The 15,570-nt window shown below is 40.5% G+C and overlaps 1 protein-coding gene across 2 annotated transcripts in view; it reads left to right on the forward strand.

The window, feature by feature from the left end:
• The window catches only part of CALD1 (caldesmon 1), a 95,180-nt gene that overhangs the window by 37,735 nt on the left and 41,875 nt on the right, over positions 1–15,570 (forward strand). The window contains exon 1 of one of the 2 annotated variants that reach the window (XM_010002932.1): positions 1,573–1,756. The exons of the other annotated variant lie outside the window; for it this stretch is intronic. Coding sequence (XP_010001234.1) covers positions 1,710–1,756 — 47 coding nt within the window. The 5' untranslated portion in view covers positions 1,573–1,709. Of the gene's footprint in view, positions 1–1,572; positions 1,757–15,570 lie in introns of those variants that run through there. 2 annotated transcript variants of the gene reach the window in all.

Here is a 15,570-nt window from a genome sequence, read left to right on the forward strand (position 1 = left end):
CTTTCCCTTAAGGTAAAAGAAATAGAGATGGCCTGTATGCTGCACCCTCATCTCATCTGCAGATCTCTCTGCAATCACAGAAGTGGAATCCATGTTTTGTTCCCTTTGCTGTCAGCATTTTTGGCTTTTCCTTGCTCCAGACCAGAATTCCAGTAAATTTTATGCAGTAAAAGATGGGGATTTTACGTGTACTTTAGAACAAGTGACTAAGTCTGCAGAAGGTGTACATGAAGAAATAGCAACTTCTTGGGGTATTGCAGACCTGATTTTGAGTGTGCAAAAACCCTTGGGCTTGTACATTCTTGCACAGGAATCGTTCACCTATCTATAAAGTACAGAATTGTTCCCTTTTCATGAAAATCTGTCTCCTTAAAACTGTAGAGGAAGATTTTGGGAGGAAAAAACTTGGTTACTGACTGCAGGATTTTAGCAGAACATAAATGAGTATCAGTGCCCACAGCAAAGTGCAGCCTCTTTTTTTTTTTTTTTTTTCAAACTCTTTCTGAGAAAATAAACTGCCAAGGTTGGCATCCTTGGACAACCAGCATCCTCCATGGCTTGGTGCAGAGAGGATGACCTCAGTGCTCACTCCAAGGTAAGAGAGCCACCTGCTGCACCCACAGACTACTTCCCACAGAAGAGCAAGCTAGCAGGTATTTTCCTTTGGCAGTTCAAATCCATCCACACCCAACCTTGTAATTTATGAGGTTTAACAAGATCAGAGCCTGAGGTGGAATGATTGCAGGACTGCACAGTAAGCTGTTTCAGTTTACTCACATATGCAGGCTTAAAGAGGTATGAGAGCCAAGCATGTGAAATCATGGTTAACTGATGGTGCCTCCATTTAAATCACTTTGTTTGCATTTCTGTTTCCTGCCTCATTCACTAGGTTAGATGGAACATTCAGGAGAGTCTGGTAGGTTGGTTTAGCCTGTTTTTAATGCCTCTGCTAGACACAAGAAAGATGGTTTTACCTTGACTGCAGTTGAGCTTGCAACTACTCACTTCCCTGGGTTTGTTCCTGTTTGGCAATCATCCCCCAGTCTTTTGAGCTACCTGATCCATCTTGACCTTTCACAAGTTAGACTGGATGTAAGTGCCTACAGAATGCTTAGGCAATGATTTACAACCAAAAGGGAGGACTGTTTCCTGGATCATTGTTTTATATTTGGGTCCTCTCCCCTCATCATCTCTCGTCAGGCTGGAATGTGACTTTCCTGCAAGCAAATACTTGTGAAGGCACCTCTGTGCAGACCTCAGGCTGCTCAGCGTGCAGACAAGCTTACTAAACACAATCTGTTCTTGTGAAAGCTGGGTGGGACGCAAGACTTTGTTGGTCAAACTGAGCAGCTGAGAAATCTGCAGGGATTTCTGTCACTGGGGGCTGAGCCATAGCGAAGAGGATCTATTAGAGAGAATACAGTAACAAAAAGAATAATCATATGATCATAGAGCAGAGGGGGGTGAAGGGTGGAGGGGAGGAGGGTACAAGATAAATAATGAGCTTGACAATAGGCAAATAGTGTGTGTCATTACGGGAGCTACAGAACCAACCAAATGGTTAACCTGTGAGGTGGAAAGAGCATCCAATGACTCTCGCATGCCTGAAAGGATAATGGCATTTTTATTATCTCATTCCACGTCCTGATGATCCGTCCATTTGCTCCCTGGAACTGGCAGCAGTTTGCACTGATTCATACGCTGCAGACATGATTAGCAGATCATATTGCAGGCAGAACTTGTCAAGCCTTTCCAAGTGAGTTGCTGATTTCTTATGATATCTGTATGAATTTAGCCTTTTGGTGTTGTATGGGAGATGCTAGATGGTGGCAATGGGAAAGGGGAAATAGAATGGTGTAACTAGTTGAGAAGCTGGTTAAACTGGGGAATGAGTGCTGGATGCAGACTGAGCTCTTTTGCTCCTTTTTTTTTCTGTATCATACTCTGTTGTCTAAAGAAGTCTTTGCATTTATTATGCACTTCTCCTACCTGAATTGCATAATTTTAATTGCTTTGTTCAGTGGAAGAAGAATATGTTGGAAGGACCAGTTGCTAATCAGAGTTTTGTTAATGGGAAGTTTTCAGAAGTTTCATAGTTAGTGTGAAAGTTTCGCATAACTCAGATTGCTTAAGTCACTGAGTAAATGAAGTCTTCATGGCACACTCACCCCTGAATGAGGGAGGGAAGCAAGAGAAGAAAATCAATTAGCCTGTGTGATATTGACAAATAATTTATTTGCTTTATTTGAGTCCTGTTTTTTTGTTTTGTCTATTTTGTATGTTGAGGAGTGGGAAACAGGACACTACTGTGTTTCTACGATACTGTGATTTATATCAGGGTTTTGTTTAAAATTTGGGAGAGGTTTTGCAAAGCAACAGGGATTTATGGGTGCTTTTTTTTAGAATTTCCAGCATGAAATACTGTGCTCCTGGGGGGAGAGGGAGCTCAGGGATTTCTGGATCTCAGCCCCTCCATAAAGATCCTACCAGGAATCTGAAATCCTTCATAGTGATTTCAGAAATTGGGCAATAATTAATAATTTAACTAGAAGTGTTTTGAATGTGGTTTTTTTTTTTGTTGGTTCGTGGTGGAATACAGCCACAAGTCACGGCAGCCAGCTCTCCCATACTGCTGAAGGGGAATGGGGAGCAGCCATGGCACAGCACCAGTTTCTCTGCAACTGGTGCAAGAGGAAGGGGAGACGTGGGTGAGATTTGGGAACTTTATTGCTCATGTAACCAGCGGAAACCTTGACTCTTGATATGAGCTGATCCTGAGTGCTGTAGCCCAGGCTGAAGCCTGTGAGGTGACCTTTGGACCCTTTCACTAGTCTGCGTTGGGGCTGGTTTAGCTAGAAGTCAGGGTCTGCCTGTTTTGCTTAAAAAAACCTAGAAGCTGTTGGATATCCTTGCTGAGAGAGATTCTTCTCCACTTCCCTTTGGGCGAGAGAGGGAACCAGCAGCGCGCTAACTTTATGCCTGGTGTATCTCCAAAGCATTGGGTGAGTGCTGGGAGGAATGCCCTAGCTTCTGTATGCTGTAGCACCCACAACTACATTATGTGAAGTGAATTGTCTGAAGTCAGTGGAATTATATCTGAGTGTACACTGTTCAATCCCTTTCTCTTGAAGCATGATTAGCTACTATGTTGCTGGCTTCCAGTACCTTGAGAGTTTTGTATCCTGTAGCAGCTTCTAAATAAGAGCCGACACATTTTGACAACCAGACATGGGTTTTCGTTTGTCAAGGCTCACAGTAGCATACTTGGGGAAGAAAAGCAGCGTCTGACTTTAGTGAAGACTCTTAAAAGAAGTCAAGTGTGTGGCCAAAATTTGGCACCCGATTTATTCCCTTTTAACAAACATCTCTGTGACCTCAGGCCAAAAGTGGGGAAGACACCTTTAGCATTACCCACAAAGGCTTCTTCAAAGCATTGCTCAGTGAAGTATATGATGAAATACTGCCCTTCCCAGGCTGAGGCATAACGTAATCATTCCAAGTGCTCATGTCCTCTCAGGAGATTGCAATGGAAAAGAAAAGGAGTATTAAAATCCTTGTAAGTTAACTCTCTGGAGACCCTCCAGGGAAAAGGAGGCTGCTGTTACTGCACTGTTTTGAGTGAGGTACAATGTGATTTTTAACTTCTTGCAAATGTCCTCTAGTGGCTCCTTTATATGATAATTTCAGCTGCATCATTTAAGGATAATCTCTACGGTCTCAGTGTACTTGCAGTATTTGTAGAAAATTTTATAATTGCTAAATAGCCGAATATAATCCTGTTAGCATTTGATACACTGGAAATTAAAAGCAGAAGCTCTCGTCGTAGCCAAGAAATCATTCTGGTTGGCCTGAAAATATAATGACTGCTTAGTAAATGTATAGGGACTGAATTGGCTCACTTTGCTGGATGCTAAAATAAGTGTTTAATTTACAAGTTTCTAGGGAAAGAAGAAGTCTTCCTTGCTAACAGGTAGCTTGTTTTATTTCAGCAAAATGCATTTTTTGTTCAAACTTCACAGATTGTTCATGGGCGGTTTGGTTGTTGGAAGTGCACTCTCAGCATTTTTCTGGTTGGTTCTTCATACTGTAGGTTGTCTTCGTTTTTTGGCTGGTAGTTCAGGACAGATAATCAGTTAGTTTTGTTAAGAGAACAGAAGGGTGGAAGAAGACACTTTTCTACAGACAGCAGCTGTGTTGGCACTATGTTGTCTGGTTAATTCTGGTGCAAAAATCAATGCTGGTAATTTTTCACTTGGAGCCATCTCTTTCCTTCCTTTCGGTCTTCTCTGTTGACCACTCTTCTTTCCTGTTCTCCAGTGAGCAATGGCCTGAATGCTTAATTTATAAAAGTCTTTTTACATTACTAAAGTAAAATAAGATGCTCATAATGTAACCAATGCACAAATACCTTAAGCTGTAGTGAGACTATTTGTTTCCATTTTGAAAGCCAGTAATGCCAGTCAGCCTCAAAATGTGACTCTTGCTATACAGTGGCAGGTTTCTTTCAATGTTCTGTCCATTTCTGACCTGTGCTGTTTATATCCAAGTTGTTCTTCAGTGTCTGATGTCTGGAAATGAAGTTCAAAACACTTTTGATGAAAATATCTTTGTCTGTGGGTGCACCCGCATCTTTAACACTGTGGTAACAGTACTCTGTATACAGAGCCTTCTTGATGCCACCTGAATGAAATACATGTGCTTGGTTGTCTGTTTTACACATCAACTTGGACTGTGGCTAGTGAAAACTGAAGGTCCAGTTCAGTGTTTCGTAGCCGGGTTTAGGAAATTTCCTCATAGTGAGTCAGAAGAAATTTACTGGAAGAGCTGCAACATTTTTGAATGAGAAACATTATGGCAGAGAAAGGACAAGACTGTAAGTGAACATCCCTGAGATTTCACAGTCTACTTGCTTCAGTGAAAGATGTATTTCTTCCTTCAGGCCAAGGAAGGCATCGGGTGTCTGGAGGAAAAAGCTGGATTAATTTGTGTGGAGTTTTGGGCATCCACCTGAGTCTGAAGTCATGTAACTCTGCGAATCAAATTTCTAAGATTTTGTGAACAAACAAGTGACTCCACAGAGTGTCATGAAAACCCTGAGCTGTATTCTCCACCCTGCCCAAGCCTTGATTCAAGCCAGGACAGTGATGAGATATATCAGACTTGACCTGGTACTGCTCTGTGGGAATCCAAATGCCTGAAATGAGCTGTGAACATTGTTTCTGATGAAAGGTGAATCTAGCAAAAGTAATAAAAATTGGAAGAGTTCTGGGCAAATCAGAATTGGTTGGGAGTTCATGTCAGGTTTCTGAGGTTAGCTTTATCTAAATTGAAACAAAAGGAAATGCTTTTTAAAATTGAAATGCTTTTTTTTGACACTTTCTAAATAAGAAATTACTGAGCTGCATCTTTGCAATATTTTATAGAAATAAAACATTCAGATCTTTTTTGGATATTTTGATTCAAGTTGACCTACATTAAAAAGAAAAAAAAATAAAAACAAAAATTAGATTAAGAATTTGTGTTCTTGTTTTAGGCCAAATTAAAATAAAACAGCCTTGAACATTTTCTATATCACTTCACTCTGACAAGGGTTTTTTCTTCTGCTTCAGCAAAACTAGAAAATTCATTGTTAGTGCAGATCTTATATCCAGATAGCTCCTCTGCGACCACACTGTTGGCAATTTCTAAGATTTTGTGAACAAACAAGTGACTCCACAGAGTGTCATGAAAACCCTGAGCTGTATTCTCCACCCTGCCCAAGCCTTGATTCAAGCCAGGACAGTGATGAGATATATCAGACTTGACCTGGTACTGCTCTGTGGGAATCCAAATGCCTGAAATGAGCTGTGAACATTGTTTCTGATGAAAGGTGAATCTAGCAAAAGTAATAAAAATTGGAAGAGTTCTGGGCAAATCAGAATTGGTTGGGAGTTCATGTCAGGTTTCTGAGGTTAGCTTTATCTAAATTGAAACAAAAGGAAATGCTTTTTAAAATTGAAATGCTTTTTTCTGAGCTGCATCTTTGCAATATTTTATAGAAATAAAACATTCAGATCTTTTTTGGATATTTTGATTCAAGTTGACCTACATTAAAAAGAAAAAAAAATAAAAACAAAAATTAGATTAAGAATTTGTGTTCTTGTTTTAGGCCAAATTAAAATAAAACAGCCTTGAACATTTTCTATATCACTTCACTCTGACAAGGGTTTTTTCTTCTGCTTCAGCAAAACTAGAAAATTCATTGTTAGTGCAGATCTTATATCCAGATAGCTCCTCTGCGACCACACTGTTGGCATAGGTGTTCGACCAGAGTGGGATGGGGGTGGCAGAACTTCAACCTGCTTCGTCATACCCCCGCCTTTCCCTTTCCTGCCAAACCTGCAGTCCCAGGCCTTCCCATCCACCCTGTTCCCAATTCAGAATGAAACAAGAAAGTTTAAAAGATGTAGGAAAATTCTCTGGTGATTATTGTAGGCCCTCTGTGCTCTTCTCTACATACATATACATAGGTAGGCATATATATGCATATCATATATATGCATATAATGCAGCAAACTAGATAATTAAAACCCATATGTTTAAAAATCCAAACAAGCAAAATACTTTGATCGATCATTAAAATAATTGAAACATGGAGACCTAACTGACTTTTTAACTTTTCACTCCTTCCACATTCTATTTTATTAAAGCAAACATTTAAAAAACCCTATATTTGCACTACATTCATATAGTGACACTTGATTTATATTTTGAGCTTTGTAAGCACTTAAGTGCAGTAAAAAAGGTTCCTTGACTTCGATAAGGACACTTACATATATAAGTAGCTGAAGGGCCAAGTTTATAATTATATATATCTGTGTAATCCTAGCCTTCATACATTTATCCATTCCAGTTTTAATTCTCCATTTTATAAAATCTATGATCAAATTTTGGAGCCTGAACTATGCTGATGTCGTCCCTTTTAATTTAGAACTCAGCCCTTTTATTCTCCTCCTGTGTTTTATTTTTATTAGTTGTTTTGTTTTTGTGCTGATGTGCAGCACATATTGTTAAGGCCACTTATTGAAGCCAGAATTTTACAGCATGGAGACTGTCCTAATAAGGGAAAAAAACCTAGCCTTTTATTGGTGAGGTAAGAGAAATCAGGCAGCGGATAATTTTTTTGCTGATTCAGAAGGATAAGGTGTGGTTTGGCAGGTATCACATTGGTTTGGCATTTGCTGACATGGTTCCTCTTTTCTTTAGTTCAAATTCTTTGCAGAGTAGAGAGTCAGAGAGGGCTTCCCCTGTGCCCCCCTTTGCCTTTCCCTCCCTTCTTCCTTCTCTTTTCCACAAATGTTCAGTGGTGCTGTGAAATCTCACCCTGACACGCAAACTGGATGTGGTGATGAGAAATTTTTGCAAGTCTAATAGCATTATACTGGAATCACCATCTTAGGGAACCTCAGGCACGTTGGAATACAGTTTCTATGTGGGTTGTTCTACTTCTAAAGCATTGGAACAGTTTGTGAAGTTGTCAGAAAAGTCACACTTTAGTCGAAGGTATTATGTTCTGATTCTCTTGTCTCAAAAATCGTTCATTGAAGTAAAGTGCTAACTACAAGGTTTAGTTGATGCTTCAAATTACTCAGCTATTTCTCTTTCAAATTGCCTTGAAGGCTTGTATGGAATTCTGGAGATAAGTAATACATCCCGGACTTAAACACAGTCTTTACGTCTGAAGTCAACACAGTTGCTCAGGTTTTTAACTGAGTTATGATAAACAAAGTTTAAAGTAAAGGCAAAAGCTGGTATTTAACTTCTTTCTTTTGTCAGTCTCTGTTTGTCTCTTGGTAACTGAAACACCAAGCCAAAGATCAGCTCTGCTTAAATTCACTTTGTTCTGCACCAGGAGACCAAAAGTGATGTAAAGTGGTGGTCCTCTTCCCACCTGGTGCTCTGATGTGTGATTCTTCAACTGCAGGAGGAATAATGGTTAACCTAGGCACTAAATGCCCAGTTTTCCTTGTTACTCACTTGTTGTTTTTTTTTTCTTCTGAGCATTGTAAGTTTGACTGTGAAGCAATTTTTCCTTTTTTTTTTTTTTTCCATCCTCATCACAGTAATTCTAGAATACATATCCTGTTATTGTTGAGGTTAGCTTACTGTAGACAAAGGATGTGAAAGATAAACTTCGAAGATAATAAAGCAGAGAAGAAAAATAAATAGCATTAGTATCAGGGATTGGGTGTACCCGTTCACATTAAAAAAACCCTAGAGATGCACCATTAGGAGTAGGCTACTCGCAAAGGCTTGCTGTAGAACAATTTTTTTGGGGTTTGGTAGGGGCATTTTTGTCTGATACTTATTTGTATTCAGACCTTTCTTCCTCAAAGTCAGGATCTCTCTTGAAGATCAGGGACTTGGCTAACATTGTTGTCTTCTTTGCAAGCAGTTTTGATTCTGAGCTCCAAATCTTTTCCAGATCATTTTATACCACAATCTGCTTTATGCTTCTGCTTTGGAGGATCTCATACTGCTATGGGTCCTCCATGTAAAGGTTGCTGCATTACATAAAAGATTATTTTTGTTCCAGGCAGCTTAAAACCTTATTGAGAAAATATCTTCTAACTGGCATGCTGTGCTTTTTAAAAAAAAATGGAGAAAGCAGCCTCTGCGGAAACAGTCCTTGTGCATCTATTTTCCTTCCCCTGATATTCTAAGAAATGTGGATGCCTGTCTTAGAGATGTGTCCTTAAGACCAATGCACTTGTCACTACAGGACGGAAGATTTTTGCTTCTGTTGGATTTGTCATAGCCAAATAGCCTGCAGATTTTTTAATCATAAAATATATTACATGTTTCTGAAGAGAAGATTTTTGGCTTGCCAAATTCCATCTGCAGTATGTTCAGCGCTGGAGTTGCTTCAGTGTAATTACAAAAGCATCTTCTAGCATCACAACAGTTCCTGTCCTGGCACAATGTGGTTTATTTTTGTTGTTGTTGTTTTTTGTTTTGGTTTGGTTTTTAGTGGAGTTTGTAACTCAGCAGTAGGATCATGAGATGGGTGAGCCTCACAAGGCTCAATACACTTTAGGTTTCAGTATCCTTAAATGATGTGGACCATCATCACATACTGACATGGTCATGGTGGAACCCTAGAAGTCCTCTTCTTATTTTCAGGTTGTTCCTGGTCTTCCAGCTCCCCTGAGCTACAGCTGCCTCTCCTTTCCCATGTACCTCCTTCCCCTCTTTCTTTTGTTCTTCCCATTCAGCTCTCTCTTGCTACTGTGTTAAATGATATTTTGCAAAGCCTGAATGAAATGTGTTCCAACCATACCATATTCTCTTGCATACTAATTTCCTCAAAAGTGGCCTCCCATTTTCAAGTTAGTGTTGAATAATAGCCTCGTGTCTTTTGTGTAACACCCATCTTTCCTCTGTGAAGCAGGAGATTTTTAGGATTGTGCTTCTCCCACAGGAGGGAAATCACTGGCATGGATTCTGGGTGTGTACACTGATGTTGTTCATCTTGGCTTTAGTCATCTGCCTCCTCCTGGAACAGGGTAGTGGTCAGGGACACCGTGTCAGCATTTTTCTTTCTCAGAAATCAAAAAGCCTTGAAGTCTAATAAGCGGAGGTCAAATTTGCTTCCAAAGCTAGCTAAATTGTCACTTTTGTTAGAAAGATGAAGGCTGAGGACTACCTTTCTTCTAGGTCCTCTGTTATATTTGCAATAAAGGCTGTAGCAAAGCAATTTTACGTTATCTGCAAATGCAGCTTTTTCTCAAGACTTACCAACATGCTATAAAGCCTCTTAACAATGTAGCAATGCTATCTTGGAATTCCCACCAGTCCTTATCTATATGGCTGTGAAAGCTTCCCACTGACAGCATGTGCATTAAGTGGTAATTTGCAGTCCTGTGCATATCTCAGAGCTGCATTTTGTCCTTTATAATGGTGGGATAGCCATGGGGTTAATTCGTTACTTGACTTCCTGGATTCTTCTCTTCTCTTTCAAACTCACCCAAGACTCTGTGGAGTGATCAGGTAGGAGACAAAGGCTGGCCAGGTATCTCCCAACCAGTCCTATACTTATAGCCCCTGAACCTAGATGAATGCTCTGAACCTGTGAAATGGTAATTGTTTCTGTTACATTCTCTGTGAGCTAGTCGTTTCTTGTGCAACCCTGCCCTGGCAGTCATGCCAGTGTGTTTTCTTTCCCCAGAAGGATATAATTATGGTTTTCACAAGATTACAGCAAGCAGAGATTTTGCTGTTTAGTGCCTAGTGCCTGGCTTTCAGTCCCTTCAGCACTTCTCAAGGTGTATGACATCATTTTAGTGAGAGCCTGAGTCCTGAAAATGTTGATACTATTGCAAAGGTAGGTTGTACAGAGGTTCTGGCTTGGGAGACTTTAAGATGGCAGGGCTTACAGGTATGGAAGAAGAAGCTGGAAACACCCATTAAAGTGCCATTAGGTGAGGAGTGACAGGGGCTACTTGGAATGTGAGAAGAAATTGGAGGAGGAAGTGGAAAACCTTCTGGGGACCTGAATTAGGGAAGAAAACTATTTGGAGGCTTCCTTTCTAATATAGGAAAGTAGGTAGCAAAGCCTTTCCTGGAGCTTCCCAAATCTTTGATAATTTTGTGGAAGTTTTTTGAGCAAACTTTAGGAAAGGGTCCAGAAAAACTGTTTCTAGATGCTTATAGCTATGCACTAACACTGACAGTCTCATACTCATTGTGAGCTGGCAGAAGCACCCCTAAGTATGTCCAAGATAACCTCATTGGCAGAGGACTGCTAGTGTTTAAATTTTATGCCTGTTTGCATTAGACCAATTATTCTTATAATACCCTATTGATGTAGGTAACGCCCATTGTGCTGGTGTCTGGATCCCCTAAATGGATGATTTTTTCACTGAGAATTCTTGTGTGTTAGTCAGATAGGAATTGAAACACAAGAGAATTTAAGCATCTCATGATCCTCATCCTGCAGGTGTTCAAGGCCAGTTTGGATGAGGCTTTGTGGAGCCTGGTGTAGTGTGAGGTGTCCTTGCTCATCTATGCTGGAACTTGTAGCAGAGAAGGGCAAACTAAGCCTTTTAAATTGCATTTTTAGCATCTTAACCCCTAGCACATTAGCTTGAGTTAAAAACAGGCTTAACTTTTTGAATTTGGAGGATTACTGATCCCTAGGCCTTTTGTTACCTCATAGCTGCTAAAGTTCTAAATCTAAAGCTGCTAAACCTTCTTCAGGCAGATGATTACCATGATCTTACTTAGTAATCTCAGTCAATTGAATTGTGGTAACAGGTTGGATCACACTCTTTGTGAGCAGAAATTCAAATTCTCTTAACACTAGTCCTGATTCTTTGTCGTGCCAAATATTCTGCAATTTACATTGCTGAATCCTTGATTGCTAAATGTTGTATTTTCACAAAAATATATTAAACATATATTTGATATCCAGTGCTTGGGTTTTGGCCCCTCCAAATGCCTTTCAGAATGCATGACTCCAATTAAATGAGAACTTTAATTAAGGGGAAAACTGAATTGTATTGCCCTTGCAATTGGCTTGGTGTGCGTATATGAAGAGTAACTGTGAATCACTGGGAAGAGGATACTTGGATGAACTGTGGCATGCTTTGATCAAATTTAATGTCTGTTCCCTGGAGTGGTTTATTTCCAATATCCATCTACTGTGCAAATGCCTTGTTATAGGAGTCTCAGTGGCTTCCTAAAACACTTCTGTCTTGCAGTGCAGGTGAGACAGGAAACGTTTTGACTTCAAATCAAGACAAAGTCCTTCAAGAACCAGTTTTGTTAGGGTTCACTGACATTCAGGTCAGTCCCATCTGCACTGTGGGACTGAAGAGGGTGCAGTGAGAGTGTGAGAGAGGTGATGCACAAAAACCTTCCTATGTGATGTCTTCTACAGTTTCTGTAGGACTAAAATCTCTCTCGTATAGAGATCTCACTCAATCATCTTTGGGAGTCCTACCTCACCAAGTTGGCTTTCTACAACTGTTGAAGCTTGAGAAGCAAAAGAGTTTGGCAGCAAGCTAACTTCTTGTTTCCTGCTGGTAGGGTGAGGACCCTGCACCCCATTTTCCATACTTTCAGGCACTTAAGTGTATCTCAGTTTTTAATCCAATGCTTCAGAAAGGTGCCAGGCTGTGCTGAGGCATGCTGACCCCTGCGCAAAGCCTGAGGCACATTTGCGGTGACACGGCTGCAAGATCCCCAGGCTAAACTAGTTTTTTGCCCTTCCTTCCCCATTTCCCAGCAGGCACAACACTTTTAAAAATGTAAAGTACTGATTTGGAAGTACCTAGCAACAGAAGGCGTTACACAGAAGAGAGGCAGGCTATCACTTGCTCAGCAAGAGCTCAGAGGAGCATGTTTCTTTGTTCACTATGCCAGCAAAAAACATCCCAGGATAATCAAATCTGCCAGTGGCTTTCACACGCTTTCAGGCACAGCAATGGAAGTCAGCACAGTGCAGCTGTTAGAAACAGGTCTGGGAGGTAGGACTCCATGTACCTGCAATAACTCCTTTTCAAAGTTGCTGGAAAAGATCCTGGTAGCTTCAACAGGTTTTGGAGTAGGTATGAAGTAGTGCAGCCAAAGTCTTATCTACTGTGTGGTTTAGGCTAAAATAAGTGCATTTGTCTATGTCTCTTTTTTTCCATTCCATAAACTTGCAGTGTAGTAGTTATAATACCCACCATGTGGAAGTTGGAAGGGGTTGCAAAGATTAATTAACATTTGTAAAGTGTGTTGAGATCTTTTGATGGAAAAAAAGTTAAAAAGTGCCAAGTATTAATATAACAAGGACGGGAAAATAACTATCAGTCAGCATGTACTCCTGTAATATAATGGATTATACCAGAAGCCTTGGCTTAGATATTTGTGTGTGTTTAATGATGAATTTTTCAATTATCTTTTCTTTAAAAATGCCAGTTCAATCAGTAAAAAGGCTTTGCTTCTTGGTGATGGAAACTTATCACCTCTTGTCTCCTCTCACGTTTGGAATTAGACTCTCATTTGCCTGCACTTGCAGTCTGTTCCCATTAGCCACATTGCTTTCTTACCATGTCAGCCCTTCAGTGTCCTCCCCACCTTGCTGCTCATCTCCTTTCACTTTCCATCTATTGTTGGTCACACTCCTCTGTCTTCTACAGTCCCATCTGCTTTGTGTTTTCACCTTTGCTGCCCTGAGATCAGTTGCTATTTCTTTTATCAGTAGGTTGAAATGCAGATAAAAGAAAGGATATGTTGTGTGGCATCAGTCCCACGCTTTGTGGACCAATGCTTCAGTCATGGTGTGCAGAAGCAAGGGCAATCACAACACAACACAAAGTAATGCTGTGCTCTCCAACATTGCTATCTGGAAACAACCCAGCAACCTGGGTCCAGCCCAGGTGAGTGCTGCTCACCCTCTCCCTCAAGCCAGGTGCCAAAGCAGGAGGTGTGTGAATGTGTTTCGCCCGTTGGACAGGCTGAGACAAGGACTGAAACTTGGGGCCAGGGTTTGTGCCTGATAACACAAAGCAAAAAAGGGTCTGGGAAGAGGCTAATCAACTAGGGCAGAGGATGGCTTGTGGACAGTGAACGATGTGCCAAAGAACCAACAGGACCTGATCAATAATTTGCTTCGAATGTCCAAATGACACTACCTCTCAGAGCTCATTTGCATGAGGCTGCTAGAGTATAAAGCATATTGCAATGGCTATTGCAGACTGGTTTCCTATGTGGAACTGCTATTCCAGAATGAAACTGAAATGTAAAAAAAAATTGCACCACAATACTTGCTGTGATTCTGAAACATTGCTGTATATTGCAGAAAAGCCCTTTCCTCACCCACAGTATTTCAATGGGGCAGTTCCTCTGTGTTAGGTGCCTTATCCAGATAACAGCTGTGTATGTCCCACTGGAAGTCCAGAGACTGTGGGCACTTCAAAGGCAAGAAAATAGTTATTTTCTTCTATATTGTAGTTTTCATCTGGGTATTTTCTGTGATTGATTTGTAAATTGTAGATAATTTGATGGTGAATTTTTGAAAACTGAGAGGTTTTTGTTGAACACTAGTGTTCTGTGAAAAGGGGTTTTTAAACCTTTTCTTTTTTAAAGAACAGCAGCTTTCAGATTTTTATTTTCAGAGTGATTTATCAGCTCTCATGAACTCAGTCAGCTTTCCACAGATTTTCTTCAATAGTTTATGCTGACTGAGTTTGGTAATTTCTTACAAGTAACTTTTGGAATAAGGATCACAGTGAAGCAATGTAAGGGGAACAGGCACATCTAAGGGAAAACTAATTGAAAGACTAAAGCCAGGGTATTCGATGATGTTTGTGTGGGTGTAGTTGCAATGGCTGCATTTTAAACTTCCAGCTGTTTAGATTGTGCCGTGCTCTTATCCGAGGTCTGCAAATCTTTGTAACACTAGTGTGCTGTTCAAAGTGCTGTAACGTGACCTTACATATCTCTACAGGCCTGTTTTATGGAAGGGCTTTTTACCTTTCATGAAGGTGAAAGACACATCGGGATTAGCTTTCAGAGAGATGCATGGAATGTATCTGCCCCTAATCCTGTTAGCAAATGACAGGATCTGAACTCATAATTCCTCTCTTGTCTCACTGAAAATGTCTCCTAATCACCTTGGCTGTTGACAGTAGGTTTCTTAAACACCCGAGAAAGAGACAGATGCTCGTCCATGTTAAAAGTGAACAGCCATGAATTTCCCTTGAAACCAAATCTGCACCTGCACAGAATCCATGCATGAGCTGTGTGCATGGGGAATCAGTACTAGAAAACTTTGAGACATCTGATTTTCATTATTTTTTTTTTTCCCTGTTCACCATATGTTGTAGCACTGAACATATTTGTAGTGCTGTATTCTCCCTGAAGTGGTTCATTTCAGTTAGCATGAGGCTTCACAGTCTGCTCTGTTTTGGTGCTTGTCTGCTCTTACATTTCAGATGCTTTCCTGTTTGCAGCATTTATTTCAATATTTAGTCTGTTGCAGTATGTTAAGGTTGTGTCCTCCTCTTGCATATTTTGTGACAGGAAGAGTGGATGAAAAAAAGATGATTCTATGATTATCTGAATGATTATCTGAGAAAATAATTTTTCCAGGCCCCCATTGTGCAAACACATGCCTTGTACTTTGCTCCTGCAACACAGACTTTGCTGTAATTCTGAAAGCTCCAGCAGACATCTTCAGGGACCTGTCTGGCTCTGAACAATCGTCATTTAGTTACAATCTCTAATTCCCTGGGAAATATAAAGGAGTTTTGATGCTTCACAGAGCCCAGGCTAATTCTAACACAGATACTTTTTATGACTCAAGCAGTACCATTCTTAGGCATTTTTGATCATGCTAGCATTTCAGGCAAGGCTGAAGGAGTTACCAAGCGACATATAGTCTTGGTAGTCCTCGTGTGCTATTCCACAATTTCCACCCTATTGATCACGATGGATTTTGGCATTCCAGTCCCTGGACAGCTGTGTAATCCTGGCTCAATGCCGGGGGTTAGCCACAGAACTGTGTACCCAGTCCTGGTGCTTCCGCACCCTGACACATCT

The sequence above is a fragment of the Chaetura pelagica genome, unplaced genomic scaffold (assembly GCF_000747805.2).
Source record: "Chaetura pelagica isolate M959 unplaced genomic scaffold, ChaPel_1.0 scaffold117, whole genome shotgun sequence".
Lineage (NCBI taxonomy): Eukaryota > Metazoa > Chordata > Aves > Apodiformes > Apodidae > Chaetura > Chaetura pelagica.